The 24,071-nt window shown below is 51.6% G+C and overlaps 1 protein-coding gene across 3 annotated transcripts in view; it reads right to left on the minus strand.

Moving 5' to 3' along the window:
- Window positions 1-1,240: 1,240 nt before the first annotated feature.
- ACY3 (aminoacylase 3) overlaps window positions 1,241-24,071 on the minus strand; it is a 36,665-nt gene continuing 13,834 nt past the window's right edge. Inside the window, exons 1-7 of one of the 3 annotated variants that reach the window (XM_084632471.1) lie at window positions 7,433-7,534; window positions 5,986-6,237; window positions 5,141-5,336; window positions 4,966-5,059; window positions 2,803-2,910; window positions 2,370-2,479; window positions 1,241-1,479 (exon numbers count right to left, since the gene is read on the minus strand). In XM_084632471.1, coding sequence (XP_084488597.1) covers window positions 1,288-1,479; window positions 2,370-2,479; window positions 2,803-2,910; window positions 4,966-5,059; window positions 5,141-5,336; window positions 5,986-6,218 — 933 coding nt within the window. In that variant the 5' untranslated portion in view covers window positions 6,219-6,237; window positions 7,433-7,534 and the 3' untranslated portion in view covers window positions 1,241-1,287. Of the gene's footprint in view, window positions 1,480-2,369; window positions 2,480-2,802; window positions 2,911-4,965; window positions 5,060-5,140; window positions 5,337-5,985; window positions 6,238-6,891; window positions 6,989-7,432; window positions 7,535-24,071 lie in introns of those variants that run through there. The other 2 variants (XM_084632470.1, XM_084632469.1) reach the window with 2 other exon arrangements.

The raw sequence follows: 24,071 nt of genomic DNA on the forward strand, positions 1-24,071 counted from the left end.
CAGGCTATGCCCGGGGTGGCAGAGCCATGCTGAGCAATCCCCCGTGAAGGCAGGGGCAGCCACTGGAGCTGGCCCACTGGTGGCAGCAGGGGGCACTAGGGATCAGGGCCATGATTTTGGGGGGCTGTTAACGATCCTGATTATTGCCCTGGCCTCATACGAGAGGAAGAAAACAGTGGACTGGGGGGTGGGGGGGTGGGTGTGTGTGGGACAGACCCATCCCATGCTACTCCAAGCCTCTTCTGCTTCCCCTCAGCAGGTTGGAACTGGCCTCTATGATCGCCCAGTTCTGAGCCAGGCCACGGCATGCCTGAGGGGACTCACCACACCTCCCACCCTCACCTTTAGCCCTGTTTCGCCACCCCCTCACTTCCCTGGCTCCAGCCCCCCTCCCGCTGCATTGGTTCCTGCCCATCCTCCTCCCCCAGGGCCTCCCCCAAGACAGCCCCTACCTCTTCACTCTCCCACCCTACACCTGTCCTCACTCCTGCATTGCTCCTGCTACTGCAGTCGACTCAGGTTGCACCTCCCCCACAGCACCTGAGGGGGTCACTGAGTGCACAGGAGAGCCAGGTGCCCCGCTCTGTGTGCTGCTGCCTGGCACCACAGCAGACAGGAGTAACAATTGCAGGGAAAATCTGGCTCAGCCCCAGACTGGAGCACGCTCAGTCACCCTGTGGGGCGGGCCCATGGGCACTCTAGTCCCTTCTAGGAGCTGGGAGGGGTTGGAGCATGCTCAGTGTGGACAGAAACTTCAGGGAATTAAAAAGGCCCTACTGAGCGTGTGCAAACTCAGATTCTCCAAAGGCTTATCACTTGGCCAGATTTGGGTGGATTTTGATGGGGATGGCAATCGGCACTTCCCTTCCTCCAAGGCCACCCTGCTGCTTGGGGGCGCTAGAACCTTGCAAAGAAACCGTTGTAGAAATTAACCTGGCGAAACAACACCTTTGCCCTAGCTTTGTTCTTGGGAAAAAGCTGAATGGCTGAAATGTTCCAAAAAAATTTCTGCCTGAGGCAGACACCAGGCTGGCCTGGAAAGTTTCAGCCTGAATGGTCAGTTTTTCAAAGTTATAAGAAAGAAAGAAAAGACGTGCACTGGGAAGTGTCGGGGAACCTGGATAATAGGTGGTGCTACCAGATAGTGCTCCCAACACCCAGCCCAGCCCCTCCATCACAACACAAGGGTGATGTCCGCCTGGTAACACCCATCCCATCCCTCATGGCACACACCGTCATATCCATTCAGACTCTGTTTATTCCCTCTTAGCCCATGGCCCACCTGGCTCATTCTCGCTGCAGGCCGGGCATGGAGAATGTGTGCTTCTCCATCTTGGCAAAGGCCACCTTCTTCTCATAGTAGGCAGCCTCGTTGATGAAGGCTGGGTAGATGGTTGTGCCGTCCTTGTACAGGATCTCCTCCCCACTGAAGGTCTGGAAGATTGGGTCCCCGGGATTCAAGGGGAGGAAATCCTTATCCTAAGGGTGGAACAGGTTGGTGATTGGCTGGGGCTGGAGTAGCCAGGAACTCCTCCCCCACAGCCAGTGCTCTTGCCCTGCTCCCTACAGCACCCCCTGCTGGTGGAGGCCAGGATCCCCACTGTCCTGGCAGTACTCTCTGGTAACCAAACATTTCATTAGATATGTGGCAAGACCCCATGCAGGTCACAGTGCCTTGTGAACTAAGCCCACCCCAACTCATCTCCCGGCTGTCCAGTGTCACCCAGCCTGATGCTGTATTGCTACAGTGTACAGCTCCCTTGAGCCTGAGGGCTGCATAACCAAGAACATGGAATCAACTTCACTCGCCCCGTGCCCCGGAATAAACCCAGCTTCACCCCGCTGAGCTTGGGGCTAACTCTGGCACTGCCTTGCCATGGCGGAGCCTTTGGGGTACAGGCCTCAGTTGCACTAAGGCCCCTTTGTGCCGCTCAGTAGTAGAAACAAGAGCAGAGTTATCCCAGCTGCTCTAGAGCTGGTGTAAGAGCCCTGCTCCCAGCCCCCACTATGGGCTAGACTGTGTGGGGGTGGGGTGCATTATGCTCTGGATATTCTCTGCCACCCTGGGACCATGGAGAGCAGAGGGTAGCTCACAGCAGCCCTTAGGCTGCTTTAACCCACACCAGCGACCAGGCGCACAACCCACAATGCAAGGAGCACAGAGGTGGTTTAAAGCCACCCTCCCCTGCCCCCCCAGCTCTACCCAGAGCTCAGAGAAGGGCTGAGAGAGAATCTGGGCTAGTGAATCAGGCCTTGTCGTTGCCAGGCTGGCTTTGCGCACACGCTGGAGCTACAGCTGTGATCCGTCTCTCCCAGAGAGAACAACAATGCAGGGTGCTGGGACTACCCTATTCCAAGCCCACACCCACCTGCAGCTTGGGATGCACCATGGCTGAGATCTCCCCATCAGGGTAGCGGGGATAGTCCATGAGCCCCGTGATCTTGTAGGCTTCAATCTCAAAGGCAGGGAACACTGTGCCTATGGGGCAAAGGGGGCAGCAGAGAGCTCAGAATGGGGGGGCACTGCAAAGGAAGGCTGCTCTCCCCCCCGCCCCCCCAGTTAATCACAGGCTCCCACCGCTGTGGCTGGTGAGGAAGGTGACCTCCTCAAAGTATTAATATGGGAGGAGGGCCTCACCTAGGGTGACCAGATGTCCCGATTTTATAGGGACAGTCCTGATATTTGAGGCTTTTTCTCACCCACCCCTAGGGCACTGCAGAGCAATGTGTGATGGGATAGCTCAATTCATCTCCAGGGTGATGCCAGGTGGGATAGCTCATGGCTCCTCTGGGATAACTCACCCTTGTTAAAGAGTTCGATGAAGTCCAGTGCGCAGGCCATGAGGGCTCTCATCTGAGCAAACAGGTCAGCTCTCACCACCCTCTGGGGCTGTGGCCCCAGCTCCAGCGCTGCAGGGAGACCACAGAGACCCAGTTACAGCTTGGCTACCGCGCCCTCCCCAGCACTTCTCCCCAGAGCATGCTGCAAGGAGTCCCCCAAACATGCCCCAATGCCCATTGCTACCCCCGGGGCCCTGCCCCAGGGGAGAGCATCACCCACCCCCTCCCTCAATCACAGCTATGCCCCAGGTGCCTGCTAAAATACTACCCGTGTCCTTTCATCCCACTCACCCCCAACCCCGACCTCACACACCTGGCCCTCACTGCTCTCAAGACCCGCCATGCATGAGACAGCGGAAAAGGCTCTGGATGGGGATGCAGAAGCCGTGGGGTTCATCCCTGCCTCTGCCACCAACCTCAGGTGTGACCTCCAACCCATCCCTCTCTGAAGGCCTGGCACTCTAAGCCTGGCTCAATCCCAGGTTTTGGAAAAACTTTAACCATCTCGGGGGGAAAACACCAGGGAGGGGGATGAGCTAGCCAAGCTAAAGGGGCAGCATCGGCACAAGAATGAAGGGGGATCACCCAGCCATGCATAAATGCAGGCTGGAAATGAAAGGTGGGGTCTACCCATCAGATCAGCAAGGGTCCAGATGAGCCTCCCAGTGGGGTAGGGGGGTTGTGTAGGGCAATTCCCTGAAATATCCTGCACAAACCTTCTTTCAAGGAAGTTTAACTTAATTTGGTATGTTTAAGCACCTTAGGCATTAGTTGTATTGAAAATGCAGATGTTTGTGTGTTATTGGGGGATGGCATGGAACGTCTCTCGGCGGGGCAGGACTAAGGTAAATCCTGGGGCAAGTTAGGAGCTTCAAAGGACTACTTGGAGCAATGGGCCAGGCAAGACTGGGCATTTCAAGTGAAGTGATTCCCTAGGAAATCTTGAGGGGGAGGAGGATGCAAATGTAACTCCTCTGCTATGCAAGGAGCTTCACCCTGAGAATGGGAACTTTGTCTGCTGATCACTGGTTACATGAGGACAAGAGCAGAGGGCCAAACTGTAGGAAAGAGGGACACATTAATTCATGGGGATGCTTGTTCTGAGTCCCCTGGTGTGATGAACTGGTGACCACAGAAACATCCATGGGTGGGGTCTGAAGGACTGATCACTGGGCAGAGCCGTGGCAGGAGTCGGGAAGCTTATTACCAGTAGTGTCGAGTCTTTTGTTTTAGCAGCTTTTCTCTGTCATGCTTTCACTTTAGGAATAAATGTGCTTGCTTAGAAAAGCAGTGTGATAACTAATTAGGGTTAAGATGGAGCTCAGTAAGTTTGTGAGCATCAGCAGGGATGTGGATTCAATGATCCGAGAATGACTGGAGAAAGGATGGCTACTATCTGCTGACAGAGCACCTATGCAATAATCCTCAGCATGGGGATTGAACCCTTGGCCTCTATAGTCACAGCCAGAAGCCACTACGGTGTGAACTGCAGGAGGCAGCAGCCTCAGAAATCTGTATTTGTGATCGGGACACTGGAGGGTGACAGAGCCCCACACAGCATTACTGCACTCTGTCGAGCCACCCCAATTCACCCCATTTGCCATGGGAGCCCCGAAGAAGCCAGTCTCAGAGCTGGGGCAGGCAGCGCCCTATGAGGGAGGAGGTCATGGTGGGGCTTAGCTGGGAGCAGCAGTGGGAGGGGGTGTGTCTCCCAGGAGAAGGAGATGGGGAGCCATGGGAATGAGGGGAAGAGAGGGCACTGGGAATGGGAGGAGAGAAGCCTTGGGGATAAGTGACTAAGGGACAGGGCTTGAGGGCTGGGGAGAAAAGGGCAAGGGTTAGGAGTGGGGGCAGAACTTGGGGATGGGGAGGTGGGGCTTGAAGGGGCAGTGGGCACTGGCTGGACATGGGGCACAGGGGGCAGGGGTGTGAAGCTGCTGGAATGGTGATGGGGTGGGGAGGAGGTGACATAACCAAGGACGTGGTGGGGGGCAGCAGTGCTTGGTGCCAGAGGGGCATGGGAGGGTGGGCTCTGGGGGGGTAGCTGAGCAATGCCATTCCCTGCCCTGGGACAGATTCGCTCACTCCACAGGGCTCTCCCTGCCCCCTGGCAGTGCTCCCTACCTAGCCCGGCTTTGGCCACCGAGTTGATAGAGTAAGTCTCCTCGCCTGGCAACTTGTACAGGTAGATGGGACAGGGGCTCCGTGTGTAGTGCGTCTGGGGGAGAGAGGAGAGGGGTTACGATGGGGGACCCTGGCCTAATGCAGGGCGAGTGGAGAGATTGGAGGCTGGCCGCACCTGGATGTAGTGGCACATGTGCATGGGCAGCAGGCTCTCCTCTGAGTCCACGATAAGGCAGGAGCCCATGTTGGCCGTGGTGTTGTGCAGGTCAAACATGAAGTCAAAGGCCTGGGCTGAGCCCTTGGGGCCGTAGGTCTGGTTGATCTTGCGGGCCTGGACCACCTCATAGGGCTCGTCCTCTGCCTCTGCAGAGCTGGGATAGGGAGAGATGAGTCACATGGAGCCACCAGGGCCCCCGGAGCCAGGGGATGGCTCCAAGTAGGGCTCACCCTCCCCCCAGTTGCTGGGAGCCTTCTCCACTTCAGTTCACGTTGGTGGCCCCAATCATGGTGTGGGAAAGGTTCTGGGGGGGTCAGTATGAGGGGTGGAGGATCCCTCTGGGGCAGGATCCCTGGGGGGAGTAGTGTGAGGGAAGAGGGGTCCCATGGGGGGTGCAGTGTGAGGGAAACCCTATCCACTTATGTGGGGCATGTGATCAGTCACCCCACACGGTGCTCTCTCATGGGCTATGAAGCCCCAGCTCATGGAAGATCCCTGGGCTTCCCACCACCCCCTGGGATAGCAGTACAGAGTGTTGAATGCTAGGATAACTCATCCCAGCCCAGGGAACTGTTGCAGAATGATGCATCATGGGATACCTTACCCGTCACTGGAAGCCTCTCCACAGTGATGCATCATGGGATAAGTTTCCCACCCACTCCCCGAGAACCAGTGCAGAGCGCTGCATGCTGGGACAGCTCTCCCCACCGCCCCGGGGACCAGTGCAGAGTGGTGCGTGCTGGGGCAGCTCTCCCCACTGCCCTGGGGACCACTGCAGAGTGGTGCGTGCTGGGGCAGCTCACCTGAGGAACTCGGTGGTGAAGGTGCGGTTCAGATCCCGTCCCACGTACCGCACACACTTCTCAATGGCACACGGGTTGCCCAGGAAGGGCGTGACGGCAAAGCTGTCACGCTGCAGCTCCATGGGGTCCCGCAGCCAGTGCTTGGCCAGGTAGACGCCCGACATCTCATTGCCATGGGTGCCCCCACTCACGGCCACACGGCTCAAGGGCTTGAGACGGCAAGAGGCTGCCATTCCTGCGGCTGCTCTGCTCCTGTGGGAGGGGGAAGAACAGAGGATGCTGCCCAGGTGAGAGCCCACATGGGATCTTCCCCATCCAGTGGCTCTTCTGCTACTCTGATATCATCTCCACTGGCCTGGCCTGGCCTGGCCTGTGTGTGTGTGTGAGGGGTAACTGTAGGGGACTGATGCCCAGAAGCCAGCTGGGATGCCCCCTGCTACAGTCACCCTCCAGCTGGAGGCCCTGCCGGTATTTTCCCCCATCAGTATTTACTGGGGCTTCAATCCCCCTGACAGCGAAGTGTTCCTCAGCCAGAGGAGTGTGGAGCCCACCCCTGTCTCTATGCCTCTGTGAACAGCTTCCTTTCAGCGGTGTAGGCGTTATATGGGCTTCCCCTTACTCAGCCCACAGACAGTGCCCTGCTCTTCTTGGGAATCTGCTCTGGCAGTGCCCATGCCAGGCTTCACACTGCATGGCAGGGGTGCTGGGGCTGGCCTCCCTGGCTTTCAGCAGGTGCACTGGCCACAGCAGGTTCTCCAAAGGCTGGAACCTATGACACAGGGCAACTGGCCCTTTAAGAAGGAGTGGAGTTTAGGAGTACCTGCAATGGCTTCCCTGATGCCCAGGGGGATCCCTGCCCCTCTTAAAGGGCCAGTCACCCCGTGATATCCAGGCAGCCACACTTACCCACAGGCTGGTGTGGAAGAGCCTCAGGGCGGTCCAGATGGGGACAGAATCCTCAGCAGGATGCTGGGGCCAAGGGGTTATAAGAGGAACATGAAAGCCACTGGCAGGAAGCCAAATCTGCCAACTTCACAAAAAAGAAAAACCCACAAGGATGGGGAGGAGTTTCCAGGCACTGAGACCAAGCGAGCGCAGAGATTGGCCCTCCATCATTCCCTCCTGTGCCTCCTTCCCCTGGGAGCACAGGGCTGAGGAACCACCAGACTGGATCCAACCCACGCCTCATCTAGCCCAGCATCCTGATTCGTACAATAGCTAGCCCCAGCTGCTTCACATGAAAGAAACGCTGCAGTTGCAGGATCACCTGCCCCGCAGACAATGGTCACTCTAGCCCCCAGTTGTTAGAGGCTGCAGGGTTGTGAAGGGTTTAAAGTCCTTACATAACCCTAGTTTATTCCTTGAACATGTATCCTAACTCTGCACGGTCTTTTTTTCCATCAAAATGACTGCCTCTTTTAGAAATCCTGCTAAGCACCAACAATACCTTGTGGCAATGAGTGCCGCAGGCCGACTGGGTGTGGGGTAGAAAGGCGTTTCCTCTGATCAGTTTGGCTCCATTCCACGGCACGTCCCCTTCTTTTTGTTGCGCGGGGGCGACGGGACAGTGAATGAAACAGGCTAGAAATGGTCCAGCCAAAGGCGTATCCTGGAGTGCTGAACACTCACCTCTCAGGCAGCCGATAAAGGTCCCAGCCCACCTGCTGGTTGTGGGTGTATGTCAAGACAGACCTCCCAGCTTTGATTCTGTCCACTGCCAGTCAAGGGCCGTCAATAACAATCTCCTCGGGCCTCCCATATGTGAGAAGCTGCTCCAGGTCCAAGCCATGGAGCCCCTCCGTGTTTAATGTTTACCTCCCACTGTTGGAACTTGGGTGAATTATACCCCAGGGCTGGCAGCGACCTCTTCACTGAGGCTTTCCCTCATGGCCTCCAGCCAGGAGACCTGCTGCACCTGGTGACCCTAACCCAGATCACAGGCGTCTCAAGGGGCCAGATGCTGGATGTACAGTCCCCAGGAAATGAAAGTGAACTCCAGGCCTTGGAAAGGGTTGGGGGAACCCTGAGAGGTTTGGGGAGCAGTGACTGGATTCCTCTGGCTCCATATCCCAGCGTCCAAGGGACAGGGCCCCAGCAGGTGTACACTGGTGTCGCTACATTGGAGTCTGCTCATTTGCACCCGTTGAGCATCAGGCCCCACATGCTTATCTAAAGCCTGCCCAGATCTCTCAGTGCCCCCCTGTGCCCCGCATGCTCTCCCAGCCTGCCCCACACAGGGAGATTGGGGAGGGGGGAATGAGCGGGAGCTGGTGGTGGGAGCTGGTAGAATAGACAGGAAGTCCCTGCAAACTTGATTTCATCCCCCTGCTGTTCCTGCCCTGCCCCTCCACTGTCCACAGGCCCCCTTGCTGGTCTGCTCTTGTCCCTCACTACTCTGGGTGAAGTAGCCACAGCCAGGTCTTCTAATGCAGCTTAGGCCCGCCCCGCAGCTGCCCCGCTATCCAAGCCCTGGCCCCTGCAGCTGTGCCAATGCCCTTCAATCCTGACTCACGGCCCCCCATTACCCTAGCCTTGGGCTCCCCCACTCTGCTGAAGCCCCTCCATCCTGACCCACAGCCTCTCCCCCTCGATCTCTTTGCCAGGTGGGAGCGGCACTAAGCTCGTTGCGAGGGGCAGGGCATGTTCCCTTCCGCCTGGGCATGCAGCTGCAGCCGCCCAGAGAAAGCATGACACAGCAGCTCTAAGGGCCCCAAGGCCGCCTCTGGTTCCGAGGGCATGGAAGACCCTAAGGGCTGCTGGGGGTGGGAGGGAGAACAGGAGAAAGCCGGAGGGAAACTCCATCCATGAGCTTGATGGGAGCTGGGGGTGTCTATAGCCAGACCCACTGCTATGGCCTTGACTCCCTGGGAAAGTACAAGTGTTGAGATGCCTGCCCCCTGGTGGCCCTGAGGGTGCATTGCCCTCAGCTCCCTCCCTTCTATCAATCAGTTACTGACCGCAGAGTACCTCAAGCAGAGGGAGGTCTGATGTATTAGCTCTTTGAGAGAGTCTAAACCCCTCTTCATTAGGGTCCCTATAGAGGCTCAGTTTGGCCCTGCCAATCACCAGCCCTGCCCCTGGAGCTGGGTTGGTACAAACCAGGCAGGTTCCTGTCATGGGATGGGATGGGATAGGATAGGATAGGATCGGGCGGGGCGGGGCGGGGCGGGGCAGGGCAGGGCAGGGCAGAGCCAGGATGGGTGCTTGGGGAATCCCTCCCCCTAGACCCACTCTCTTTTATCTGCGCTCTGGTAGCTTTGCAGGCTCAGGTGCTCCTCACCCAATGAGCTGCCAACCAGCCACCTAGATGGTTAATCACTACAGGTGGGCTGAGTTGGGCTCGTTCTCTCTAAAGAAGCCAGCCTTGGGTAGATTGGGCCCTGTCTCCTCTTGAAGGAACCTGCTCCCTTGTACTAAGACCCTGGGGGTGTCCAGCTCTTCTTTGAGCAGCCCCTCACTCTATTCCAGCCCCTGGAGTCGTGTTGTTTATATTCAGGTAATCCACTAGTCTTAACAGTAAGTCATTGCTAGTAACTTAATGCCCTTCGGTGTGAGCTACGTAGTTAACACATAGACAAGAACACCACAGGTGTCTGGCTGAGAGGGACCCGGTGGTCAGCGCCTACAGTCCCTTCTCCCCCTCCCGCCAATGGTGCCCATGCTCCCTGGGAAGATGAGGCACAGTCACCCACTTTGGTGGCTGCGTTGTGACCGTCTTCCTCCCCACGTGGGGAGTTAGCTTGCCCAGGCTGCAGTGCCACAAAACAGCCACTATCCTTGGCGCTAAGGCGGCAGAGAGACTTAAAGGGTCAGATCCTCAGCTGGTGGAAATTGACATTGCTTCATTGACTCCCATGGAGCGACAGCTGATTTACCCCAGCTGGGGATCCGGCCAACTGGCTCCAATGACGCTACGGCTGATTGACACCAGCTGGGGATCTGGCCTTATGGGTGGGATAGAGACTGTATTTCCTTCACATGCCTGCAGGGGGCGTTTCTCCATGGCAGAAGTCAAACATTTTGTCCCGGAGGCAGGGGAGCGGGAGGGGCAGTGTGTGGTGTGGTGTGGGCAAACTGGTGGGCTGCGTAGCCAGTCAGCAGCTACACAGAGGCTGTCAGTCCCTGGGGATCTCCATGCGGCCTCCTCACTGGAGCTTCCCTCACAAAGAAAGCGGGATCGCTGCTGCGCTCTCCCTTCCTGCTAGTCCCTGGGGCTGTGGGTATCCTTTGGGCCAGTGAATTGGTGTCACCTTCCCATTCTGGGCTCCTTCACCAGGGGCCATTGCTCAGTTCCTGGCACGCACAGCCCCTGAACCAGTCACCTTCCCACCCTGTGCCTCCTGTACCCCAGCGCCCCGCACCAAATGTGCTGCAGGGAACCTCTTCCAGCTTCCCGGCCCTGTGACCTCGGGCCCCATAGCCACTGAGGGCTACTGCAGGGCCTGCCTTTCCTTGCCACCTGGGCTTCCTCACTCTCATCTCAGTCTCTCTGGCCCTGTTTCACCAGTAATGAGAGCACCCAGGATGCTGCAAAATTGGAGAGGGTGCCGGGAAGAATTGGGAAAAGGCTTTGATGGTGGGAAAAAATGCCTGACAATGAGAGACTGAAAGAGCTCCGTGTGTTTCGCTTATGGAGGAGAAGATCCAGCAGGGTGGGGTTCTGGTGACAGCGTCTCAGTACCTCCCTGGGAGAAAACACCAGCTGCTCTCTGAGCAGAGAATAGGCATGACAACCAAAGGCTTGGCGCTGAAGGCAGACACTTCTGACTAGAAACAAGACACGGCTTTAACAGCGAGGGTGGTTAACCATCAGAACAGACTGCTGGTGGATTCTCTTTTTCTTGGTGGCATCAAAACCAGCCTGGAGGCCTTCCCGGAAGATGCTTTAGCCAAACGTAAGCGATGGGACTCAGTGCAGGGGTAAATGGGCCATATTCTCTGGCCTGTGCTATGCAGGAGGTCACACTGGATGGTCTGATGACCTTCAGCTCGCTGGCTCTATAGTGAGCTGCGTGACAGGCTCAAAGCACGAGACGGGCTATTTTTTAAAATCAGCAGATTTAGTTTTGTGAAGGCAGCAGTATTCCCCAGCTGCACCTTCCCCCCATCCTCTCCCAGCAGTAGAGATTTCTCGGTTCCCCATTTATTGTTGTAGTGGATGGAAGTCAGGAAACTGCAGCATGGAAGTGAAAGTCCTGAGCTCGGGAGTCAGGCCGATGCCAGTCCGTGCCATGCCTCCCCATCCCCCAGGGCCTCAGTCCAAGCTGAGAGGAGTCCTTGCTTTGAGTGTGCCCCGGGGCTGTCACTTTATAGCCACAGACTCAGCTCACACAGCCGTAGGCTGGGAGGATTCTGGGGAGGTGATGCAGTGACATACATTTGCACTCACTCTGGGGAGTTCTGCACACAGTTAACTGGCCCCTGTAGGCCTGCTGCCTCACAATCATTAATGTATTTATACCCACTGCACCCCTGGGAGATAAGGCAGTGCCATTATCCCCATTGTACAGAGGGGAAACTGAGGCACAGGCACATGTCACACAGGGAGTTTGTGGCAGACCTGGGAGTCAAACCAACATCTCCAGAGTCCTGACCTTAACCAGTGGGCCACTTCAGCTCGCTGCTGTGTGGGTGTGAAACACCCATTAAGGCCAGGGTGGGTGTCTGAGTACAAACCCTGCCCGAGGCCAGGATCCTCTCAGCATTCCCTCAGATGCCACCTGGGAGGTGGGACCTAGAATTTAGGCCACTCACCCCAAATTTCCCCTTCACCCAGCGTGGCCTAGTGGATGGAGACCTGGATTCTATTCCTGGCTCGGCTGCTGGATGACGTGGGTATGTGACCGCACCACTCTGTGCCTCAGTTTCCGCATTGGTAAAAGAGTGATAATAATACTGCCCTCCTTTGAAAAGCACTTTGAGATCTATGGCAGAGAAGAACTAGGGATGAGTATTATTAGAACAGGAGGCTCAGGCCTGGCTGCCCCGCACACCCTGGGGGCCCATCTAGTCCAGACTTGGGTGCTCGGTCTCGGCTGGCATGTAAAGGAGAGAGCAGTGCTATAGCGAGGCAGCGAGGCCATGAGTCGAGCACTGCTCTGCCTCCTTTGCTGTCGGGGAATCACTGTGCACTGACATGGGGCTGTCTAGGTGCCTGTATGTCCCTCACCCCGTGGCACATCACAGCCAGGCGCGAATCAGCGCAGTCCTACGGCCTGGGTTATCCAGGGGGAGAGGCCAGACATTCCAACGAACCCCTCTGGCCTTAAAAATCTACAAATCAGTCATAGATTTTGTCCTCACAATCCCTGCCCCGCCCCCCCTTGAGGTAGGGCAGCAGTGTCCCCTTTTTAAACTGAGGCACGGGGCAGCAAAGTGACTTGTCCAATTTCATACCGGAAATCTGGGTAGAGCGAGGAATGAAACCCCAGTCTCCTGAGTCCCGCACCATGCGGCCCTACCCATTAGTCTTCCTATCAGAATTGGGTCCCTGGTCTCCCATGGTGGGACAGCCTGGAAAACATTATAGTGCTAGACTCCTATTTAGCTGAATAAAGGGAAGGCTAAGGGTGACTTGATCACAGTTTATAAGTACCTACATGGGGAACAAACGTTTAACAATGGGCTCTTCAGTCTAGCAGACAAAGGTCTACCACCACCCAATAGCTGGACGTTGAAGCTAGACAGATCCAGAGGGTGTATATTTTTAAGGGTGAGAGCAGTTAAGCACTGGAATGATTTACCAAGAAGCCGTGGTGGATTCTCTGTCACTGGCAATGTTTAACTCGGGATGGGATGTTTGACTAACAGCTCTGCTCTAGCAATGATTTGGGGGAAGTTCTATGATCACAATGGTCTCTTCTGCCCTGGGACTCCAGGAACCAGTGAAAAACACAGGGTGAGAGCCACGGTACTATCTCCAGTACACTGCTGATTCTCCTAATAGCAGGGCTAACACGGATTTTATTCGGATGATCGGGAGTTCAGATAATCAAGAGTTCAGGAGCCATTCAGCAGCAGGATAGTCTCCCCCACGGCCCAGGGCTCCTCTTCCTTGCAATCCTGGCTGGTCTCTGCTCCATTATCCAAGTCCTCTCCTTGTCCCCCACCAGGAGCTACATGCAGCAGAGGGCATGCCATGTAACTCATCTCATGTAACTCATGCCAGGGGGCTAGGAAGGGCTTCAGATAATGCAGAGGTTCAGCTAATAGAGTTTGGCTCCATGGGAGTATACTGTATCTGCTTCTATGCTCCCACCCCTGTTGTGTGTTTCACTGGGTCAGCCCTGTAACAGGGACAGGGGGCTGTGAGCAGCTAAAAATGGAGCCGCCGGTGCCCTGGTCACTTAGATCACCCAGGACACCAGGTGTGGTGAGAGTAGGAGGGAGTTGGGTGGCTTGATTGGCTGTAGCAGGGTAGAAGATCACTTAGAACTGTAGGGAGCCTGATGAGCTAAGGACATAATTAGCTCACCAGCTGGAGGACCCAGGGAAGAAAGCCAGCCATATGAAAGGCTGACCCAGGGAATACCAACGTGCATGGCAAATGGGGAAGGAAGGGAAAGGGGAAGTGGGGGCGGCAGGGGCCATGCAACGGTAGACAGTTTCTCTCTTTTGTGTGGTTTCACTGTTTGCACTTGTTCATGCACCTTTTCTTTTGGCAAGGTTGTGTTGTTACTGGTGATTTGGTGTGGTAATGGCAGTGGGCCCACCTGGCAAGGGGTTTATAGACATCTCCAACAGGACTTCACACCTCCAAAAGCACATTCAACAATCATTCTGCACCGGCTGAGAGTGTAATCTGCCAGGGCCTCTGATATCAGGATTCATAAGGCAAAACGGGATATACTGGGTCCCCCAGAATAACGGCGGGGCCAGTAATTCCATTTAAAACAAAGTCCATTGGTGGGAATAGTATCCCAGCCTATCTCTGAATATAGATTGCCGCTCAGTGAAAAATCTCGGCATCATGAACTTTTCCAATGCACGTTTCAGAGTAGCAGCTGTGTTAGTCTGTATCTGCAAAAAGAAGAGGAGGACTTGTGGCACCTTACAGACTAACCAATTTATTTGAGCATAAGCTTTCGTGAGCTACAGCTCATTTCATCGGATGCATTCAGTGAAAAATACAGTGAGGAGATTTTATATACACAGAGAACATGAAACAATGGGTGTTACCATACACACTGTAATGAGAGTGATCAGGTAAGGTGAGCTATTACCAGCAGGAGAGAAAAAAAACAAACACCTTTTGTAGTAATAATCAATGTGGGCTACTTCCAGCAGTTGACAAGAACGTCTGAGGAACGGTGTGTGTGTGTGTGTGTGTGGGGGGGGGGAATAAACATGGGGAAATGGTTTTACTTTGTGTAATGACACATCCACTCCCAGTCTTTATTCAAGCCTAAGTTAATGGTGTCCAGTTTGCAAATTAATTCCAATTCAGCAGTCTCTCATTGGAGTCTGTTTCTGAAGTTTTTTTGTTGAAGAATTGCAACTTTTAGGTCTGTAATCGAGTGACCAGAGAGATTGAAGTGTTCTCCGACTGGTTTTTGAATGTTATAATTCCTGACGTCTGATTTGTGTCCATTTATTCTTTTATGTAGAGATTGTCCGGTTTGGCCAATATACGTGGCAGAGGGGCATTGCTGGCCCATGATGGCATATATCACATTGGTAGATGTGCAGGTGAATGAGCCTCTGATAGTGTGGCTGATGTGATTAGGCCCTGTGATGGTGTCCCCTGAATAGATATGTGGGCACAGTTGGCAACGGGCTTTGTTGCAAGGATAGGTTCCTGGGTTAGTGGTTCTGTTGTGCAGTATGTGGTTGCTGGTGAGTTGGGGGGCTGCCTGTAGGCAAGGACTGGGCTGTCTCCCAAGATTTGTGAGAGTGTTGGGTCATCCTTCAGGATAGGTTGTAGATCCTTAACAATGCGTTGGAGGGGTTTTAGTTGGGGGCTGAAGGTGACGGCTAGTGGCGTTCTGTTATTTTCTTTGTTAGGCCTGTCCTGTAGTAGGTGACTTCTGGGAACTCTTCTGGCTCTATCAATCTGTTTCTTCACTTCCGCAGGTGGGTATTGTAGTTGTAAGAATGCTTGATAGAGACCTTGTAGGTGTTTGTCTCTCTATATGAGGGGTTGGAGCAAATGTGGTTGTAGCGTAGAGCTTGGCTGTAGACAATGGATTGTGTGGTGTGATCTGGATGAAAGATGGAGGCATGTAGGTAACTATAACGGTCAGTAGGTTTCTGGTATAGGGTGGTGTTTATGTGACCATCACTTATTAGCACTGTAGTGTCTGGGAAGTGGACCTCTTGTGTGGACTGGTCCAGGCTGAGGTTGATGGTGGGATGGAAATTGTAGACATCATGGTGGAATTCCTCAAGGGCTTCTTTTCCATGGGTCCAGATGATGAAGATGTCATCAATGTAGTGCAAGTGGAGTAGGGGCACTAGGGGACGAGAGCTGAGGAAGCGTTGTTCTAAGTCAGCCATAAAAATGTTGGCATACTGTGGGGCCGTGTGAGTACCCATAGCAGTGCCACTGATTTGAAGGTATACATTGTCCCCAAATGTGAAATAGTTATGGGTGAGGACAAAATCACAAAGTTCAGCCACCAGGTTTCCAGTGCAGCCCATGCTGACATTCATGAATTCCCTCTGTGGTTCATGAGTGCCAGCATAGAATCATAGAAGATTAGGGTTGGAAGAGACCAACCCTAAGGAGTTGGGGTCATCTAGTCCAACCCCCTGCTCAATGCAGGACCAACCCCAGCTTAATCATCCTGGGCCTTAAAAACCTCTAAGGATGGAGATTCCACTACCTCCCTAGGGAACCCATTCCAGTGCTTCACCACCCTCCTAGTGAAATAGTGTTTCCTAATGTCCAACCTAGACCTCCCCCACTGCAACTTGAGACCATTGCTCCTTGTTCTGCCATCTGCCACCACCGAGAACAGCCGAGTTCCATTCTCTTTGGAACCCCCCTTCAGGTAACTGTAGACTGCTATCAAATCCCCCCTCACTCTTCTCTTCTGCAGACTAAATAAGACAAGTTCCTCAGCCTCTCCTTGTAAGTCATTTGCCCATGCTGATCATTGGGGCGCATGGGACCCCAGTAACAAATGAGTGTTGTGAGAATGCGCAATTAATCAACGCAACGCTGAGCTGATGCGGCAACTCATGGTGTTGGACTCCATCAGGTGGTCGAGGGATATCTATCTAGAACACATCATGGGACATCAGCAATACCAGGAGAGATGAACTGGAGCCCCGATTGGAAGCAAAGTTGGGAAAGTATTGGACATATTTCCCTAATGGATTGTATTTTCTAAGGGATAGCTGCAGGAATCAATTAATTTAGAACAAGACTTAACTCAAGCCTACAACTGAATCACTGTGCTGCCCTAGAAGGCCAACATGCTATCCAGTCTGCCACAGAGCCACCTAGAACATGCTGCTTTAACCCTTCACTTAGGGAAAATACACATCCCCAGGCATTAACTGAGTAATTCCAGGGCTTCTTTGACATTAGAGAGACTCAGGCCATAGCTTGGCTGTCAGCATGGATAGGAGAGGGAAAATGGGATAGGATGGGTCCCTCACAGAGAGCAAGGGAATCCAGAAGCTGGGCTGTGAATGGGCTACAGGGGTTAGTGGTGTTAAATGTCCACGGTGGGGCAGGTGGAAGGGGCTGACAGGAGACAAGGTGGGATTTGCAGCGGCTGGTTTCGTCTTTCATCCAAGTAACTCAAATCTCAGCTTTCCCAGCCAGCACCTGGAATTCACTGCCGGGAGCTAGTCTGAGGGAAGAGATAGAGAAAAGCTAAGCCAGACCCAGTGAGTCAATGAGGGGCCGAAGTTAATCACTTACCTCTGTGCTGTTCAGATGAAGACTGAAAATGAGGTGGATCATTGGCTAATCTATTACATTAAGAACTGGGGAACAGGAAAATGGTTTCAATGAATCATTCCAAAGATTCGCTCAGGGGACTGGCAGGCACAGACAGTCCTGCATCCATGGGTATATCTACGCTGCAATTAAAAACTCACAGCTGGCCTAAGGGGCTGTTTACTTGCTGTGTAGGCTCAGGCTGAAGCCCAAACTCTGGGACCCTCCCACCTTGCTGGGTCCTAGATCCTGGGCTCTAGCCCAAGCCTGAAGGACTATGTACAGTAATTAAACAGCCCCTTAGCCCCTGGCTCAGGACAGCTGTGGGTCTTTATTTGCAGGATATGGTCAAATAGAGGCTACACTGGGCTTTGAAAGGGAGAAAAGAACATTACTACCAGAAGTGGGGTTCGAACCCACGCAGACACATGTCCATTGGATCTTAAGTCCAACGCCTTAACCACTCGGCCATTCTGGTGAATACATAACAAAATTTCCATTGCACCATAGAGATTATTACTAAAGCCTGACCACACCACATTCAAAACATTGCCATTATCCAGCAGCCCTTGGGATTAACTGGGTAATTACATGGCTTTTGAAGTTCAAGGAACTCAAGCCCTAGCTTGTCTATCAGCACAAATAGGACATGAAAGGTGTGAGGGGATGGGTCCCGCACAAAGAGCATGGGCGGGGGAGGGGCAGGAGCTGGCCTAAAAATGGGCTACATTAATGGTGAGTTGCATTAAAACTGTACTGTGAGGCAGGTGGAGGGAGCTGATTGGTCCCAGCCTATAGGGGGTGGGGCAAATGTGCTATTAAGTAGGCAGCAGGTTTAAAACAAACAAAGGGAAGTGCTCACACAACACAGTCAAACCTGTGGAACTCGTTGCCAGGGGATGTTGTAATGGCCAAAAGTATAACTGGGTTCAAAAAAGAACTAGATAAGTTCATGGAGGATAGGTCTGTCAATAGCTATTAGCCAGGATGGTCAGGGATGTGACCTCATGCTCTGGGTGTCCCTAAGCCTCTGGCTGCCAACTGTTGGGACTGGATGACAGATCACTTTGATTATTTCCCTGTTCTGTTCATTCTGTTTGAAGCACCTGGCATTAGCCACTGTCAGAAGACAGGCTACTGGGCTAGGCAGACCATTGTGGTCTGGCCTGGTATGGCCATTCTGATGTTTTTAAAGTCTGCTCTATGGACCTAGCAGTCATTCCAGTCTGCTAGCTCAGCCTAGCCAATGGTGCTTCCAGGCTGAAGTCTGGGCTATGTTCAGATTTTGTACTGGCATAACTATTTCAATGAGGGGTGTTGATTCCTTTCATGAAATAATTACACCAGTACAACCCTTAGTCCCTCTAAGCTAGTCTCAATCAAGTGTGAAATTTACAGATTTTAAGACCGGACAGGGCCATTAAATCAACATTACTAGATTGATATCCACAGGGCAGAAAAACTGACTCACTCAGCTCTGTATTGAAGCCAATTACTTGTGTTTGACTAATGCTGATCTTAGAAGGGCATCCAGGTGGGATGGGAAGACATCAAGGAGATATAGGAAGCACTGACCTGCAGGTCTCCTAGCTCCTCTCCCTCTACCAAGGCTCATGCTGCTGGCTCTCCCACTCATCAAATTTACCTCTAGGTAGACCGACCTCTTCTGCAGTGGGGCCTATTCCTGATCCTGAGGGGACAGTACCTTGCAGACTGTCTCTGCTCTAGTTTTGGAGGGTCCCCAGTCAGGATCGGGATGAGGTAAAAGCAGCACGGGGGAAGGAGGGGAAGGGAGTTCTCTCCTGGACCAACATTCACACCCACTTTTCCTCAGGGGGAGATGAAAGAACCACATGGAAATAGGAATTGCCATAGATCAGAACAAGCATGGAGGTGTGGGGCTTCCCAGCCTGGCCTAGAGCTGGAGGAAACCAACTCGGGGCAGAAGTCTTCTTGACCTGCTGCTCACAAACCGGGAAGAATTAGTAGGGGAAGCAAAAGTGGATGGGAACCTGGGAGGCAGTGACCATGAGATGGTCGAGTTCAGGATCCTGACACGGGGAAGAAAGGAGAGCAGCAGAATACGGACCCTGGACTTCAGAAAAGCAGACTTTGATTCCCTCAGGGAACTGATGGGCAGGATCCCCTGGGAGAATAACATGAGGGGGAAAGGAGTCCAGGAGAGTTGGCTGTATTTTAAAGAATCCTTATTGAGACCTCATCCCGATGTGTAGAAAGAATAGTAAATATGGCAGGCGACCAGCTTGGCTTAACAGTGAAATCCTTGCTGATCTTAAACACAAAAAAGAAGCTTATAAGAAGTGGAAGATTGGACAAATGACCAGGGAAGAGTATAAAAATATTGCTTGGGCATGCAGGAGTGAAATCACACCTGGAGTGAAATCACACCTGGAGTTGCAGCTAGCAAGAGATGTTTAGCAACAAGAAGAAAGTCAAGGAAAGTGTGGGCCCCTTACTGAATGAGGGAGGCAACCTAGTGACAGAAGATGTGGAAAAAGCTAATGTACTCTATGCTTTTTTTGCCTCTGTCTTCATGAACAAGGTCAGCTCCCAGACTACTGCACTGGGCAGCACAGCATGGGGAGGAGGTGACCAGCCCTCTGTGGAGAAAGAAGTGTTTCGGGACTATTTAGAAAAGCTGGACGAGCACAAGTCCATGGGTCTGGATGCGCTGCGTCCGAAAGTGCTAAAGGAGTTGGCGGATGTGATTGCAGAGCCATTGGCCATTATCTTTGAAAACTTATGGTGATCGGCGGAGGTCCCGGACGACTGGAAAAAGGCTAATGTAGTGCCCATCTTTAAAAAAGGGAAGAAGGAGGATCCTGGGAACTACAGGCCAGTCAGCCTCACCTCAGTCCCTGGAAAAATCATGGAGCAGGTACTCCAGGAATCAATTCTGAAGCACTTAGAGGAGAGGAAAGTGATCAGGAACAGTCAGCATGGTTTCACCAAGGGCAAGTCATGCCTGACTAATCTAATTGCCTTCTATGACAAAATAACTGGCTCTGTGGATGAGAGAAAAGCGGTGGACGTGTTGTTCCTTGACTTTAGCAAAGCTTTTGACACGGTCTCCCACAGTATTCTTGCCAGCAAGTTAAAGAAGTATGGGCTGGATGAATGGACTATAAGGTGGATAGAAACCTGGCTAGACTGTCAGGCTCAGCGGGTAGTGATTAATGGCTCCATGTCTAGTTGGCAGCCGGTATCAAGTGGAGTGCCCCAAGGGTCGGTCCTGGGGCCGGTTTTGTTCAATATCTTCATAAATGATCTGGAGGATGGTGTGGATTGCAGCCTCAGCAAGTTTGCTGATGACACTAAACCGGGAGGAGAGGTAGATACGCTGGAGGGTAGGATAGGATACAGTGGGCCCTAGACAAATTAGAGGATTGGACCAAAAGAAATCTGATGAGGTTCAACAAGGACAAGTGTAGAGTCCTGCACTTAGGATGGAAGAATCCCATGCACCGCTACAGACTAGGGACCGAATGGCTTGGCAGCAGTTCTGCAGAAAAAGACCTAGGGGTTACATTAGATGAGAAGTTGGATATGAGTCAACAGTGTGCCCTTGTTGCCAAGAAGGCCAATGGCATTTTGGGCTGTATAAGTAGGGGCATTGCCAGCAGATCGAGGAACGTGATCATTCCCCCTATTCGACATTGGTGAGGCCTCATCTGGAGTACTGTGTTCAGTTTTGGGCCCCACACTACAAGAAGGATGTGGAAAAATTGGAAAGAGTCCAGCAGAGGGCAACAAAAATGATTAGGGGACTGGAACACATGACTTATGAGGAGAAGCTGAGGGAACTGGGATTGTTTAGTCTGCGGAAGAGAAGAATGAGGGGTGATTTGATAGCTGCTTTCAACTACCTGAAAGGGGGTTCCAAAGAGGATGGCTCTAGACTGTTCTCAGTGGTAGCTGATGACAGAACAAGGAGTAATGGTCTCAAGTGGCAGCGGGGGAGGTTTAGGTTGGATATTAGGAAAAACTTTTTTACTTGGAGTGTGGTGAAACACTGGAATGCGTTACCTAGGAAGTGGTGGAATCTTCTTCCATAGATATTTTTAAGGTCAGGCTTGACAAAGCCCTGGCTGGGATGATTTAGTTGGGGATTGGTCCTGCTTTGAGCAGGGGGTTGGACTAAATGACCTCCTGAGGTCCCTTCCAACCCTGATATTCTATGATTCTAAACCTAGGAAATAAATCTCACAAAAAGAAAAAAAAATCCTTGATTAAAAATAAGAGTGAAGGTTTTTTGTTTCACTTGTTTTTCAGAACATTTTTCATTTTTCAACTCAAAATTTCATGTCAGTGGGAACCCCCAGGCACTTTCTCTTATTTTTCATTCCCTGCCTCAAAAAAAGGGGGATGTGGAGGGTTATACCCTCTCATCCATACCCTCTTTTTTCACATTTTTCGGGTGAAAAGTTGTTGTTGGGTTTTTAAAAGGGTGAAAGAGGGGAGTTTCCCCTCCATTTCCAAACAAAAAATGTCCAACATTTTTGTTAAACATTCTAATTTCAGAAGTTCACAGGAAGAGGAAAGATGTTGATGACACAGTGTTGGTAGAAATGGGTTGAGCTGGGTATAATTTGAAAGCCCTTTCTCCTGCAAACACAATGGTACCAAAGATGACAAACCTAGAACAATTATAGAATCACAGGACTGGAAGGGACCTCGAGAGGTCATCTAGTCCAGTCCCCTGCACTCAAGGCAGGACTAAGTATTATCGACCATCCCTGACAGATGTTTGTCCAACCTGCTCTTAAAAATCCCCAATGATGGAGATAACACAAACTCCTGAGGCAATTTATTCCAGTGCTTAACCACTTTGACAATGAGGAAGTTTTTCGTAATGTTAGACCTAAACCTCCCTTGCTGCAATTTAAGCCCATTGCTTCTTGTCCTATCCTCAGAGGTTAAGAAGAACAATTTTTCTCCCTCCTCCTTGTAACAACCTTTTATGTATTTGAAAACTGTTATCATGTCCCTTCTCAGTCTTCTCTTCTCCAGACTAAACAAACCTAATTTTTTCAATCTTCCCTCATAGGTCATGTTTTCTAGACCTTTAATCATTTCTGTTGCTCTTCTCCGGACTTTCTCCAGTTTGTCCACATCTTTCCTGAAATGTGGCACCCAGAACTGGACGCAATGCTCCAGTTGAGGCCTAATCAGCGTGGAGTAAAGCGGAAGAATTATTTCTCGTGTCTTGCTTACAATATTCCTGCTCATATGTCCCAGAAAGATGTTTGCTTTTTTTGCAGCAGTGTTACACTGTTGACTCATATTTAGCTTGTGATCCACTGTGACCCCCAGATCCCTTTCCGCAGAACTCCTCCCTTATACAGATACGTATTTGAGAAAATGGTTAAAAATCAATTTAAAAAAAAAAAGATACGTTAACACAGGCATGTCAACTATGCAGCCCTCAGAAAGTTAAAGGATGGCCCCTGACTGACAGTACTGCATTATTAGTTAATGCTGACACCTAATTAATTTTTTTTATATTACAGATGACTATAAATGGAAGGAAGGCTTCAAGTTGATTGCCGTCATTGGCAAAAAAGAAGCAGTTCAGTGGTATTAATTATACGCTTTGTTTATTATGCCAGAAGGGTTGTGATGTCAGCATCCAGCCAGAAATTACCAGAGTCCATCAGCAAGCAGTATGAACAGAGTTACATAACATAATTAATTACAATCCCAAAGTAATTTATTACATAATCCTTGATTTTACTTTGGTCTTGATGATTTTTACGCATTAGTGGGGAGACAGAGTATCACCTAGTAGCTGAATCTTTGGGGACTACCACCATGGAGGACCTAGTCAAACACAATGCTTGGTGGCACCTACCATGCTTTAAGAAGTGCACCCAGAAACTGAATTTGGCAAGGCTGGACAAGAAGTACATCAAGCATCAGGAAAAAGTTGAAGATGCTGGGACAAGTGTCAGCTGTGGCTACAATTCACCTTATACTAGGTTCCAAGGCAGGTGTTGCAAGAACACCTGCTTCTTTCATAGTAAGCTGGAAGCCCGAAGGCATCTGTTAAGCACAGTTTCACTAGTGAGCCATGTGAGAAACTGTATGAAGCAACCACTCTTAGGAAACAAAAGGGAGAGATGAGAGAATCCTCAACCTCACAGCTTCCCCCCTGGAGCTGTTAAAGAGCCATGGAAACCAGCAGTAGGTAAAGCTATGCTCTGGGGATCAAAGCTCACTTTAGCAACAAGTAATATATGGGAATCACCAGAATGGCCGAGTGGTTAAGGCGTTGGACTTAAGATCCAATGGACATGTGTCTGCGTGGGTTCGAACCCCACTTCTGGTAAAAAAACATTTTCTTGCCTCTCAAGCACCCACTGTTTAACACCATAAATAAAACTATTTTCCTTCCCACAGTTTTTCATTTAGTGGATAAAGATGAATTCTCTTGATTTTCAATCATCAATCAACCAACACAAAAGTAAATTCCCAATTTAGTGCCTTCCTAACTCATTTAGTCTGGTTCAGCTTTTTCAATAGCACTCATTGTAACATATAATCCTTCTGGCAGATGTTGGCAGCAGGAAAAAGGGACAGGCTCAATTTTCTAGGGGTTCCTACCAAAAACTCCAGCAACATTGTCTCCACCTCCCCACCTAGAAATCTGGGAAACTATATATACCACCCTGGGAACACCCAATGGGCAACACTTCCCCATGAAGTTTAAAAGGGCAACAAGCCTTGTGGATAAGGGGGAAGCAGTAGATGTGGTATATCTTGACTTTAGTAAGGCTTTTGATGCTGTCTTGCATGACCTTCTCATAAACAAACTAGGGAAATACAACCTAAATGGAGCTACTACAAGGTGGGTGCATATCTGGTTGGAAAATTGTTCCCAGAGAGTAGTTATCAGTGGTTCACAGTCATGCTGGAAGGGCATAACAAGTGGGGTCCTGCAGGGATCAGTTCTGGGTCCGGTTCTGTTCAATATCTTCATCAATGATTTAGATAATGACATGGGGGTACACTTATAAAGTTTGTGGATGATACCAAGATGGGAGGGGTTGCAAGTGCTTTGGAGGATAGGATTAAAATTCAAAATGATCTGGACAAACTGGAGAAATGGTCTGAAGTAAATAGGATGAAATTCAATAAGGACAAGTGCTAAGTACTCCAATTGGGAAGGAACAAT

The sequence above is a fragment of the Lepidochelys olivacea genome (assembly GCF_965140295.1).
Source record: "Lepidochelys olivacea isolate rLepOli2 genome assembly, chromosome: 6".
Classification (NCBI taxonomy): Eukaryota; Metazoa; Chordata; order Testudines; family Cheloniidae; genus Lepidochelys; species Lepidochelys olivacea.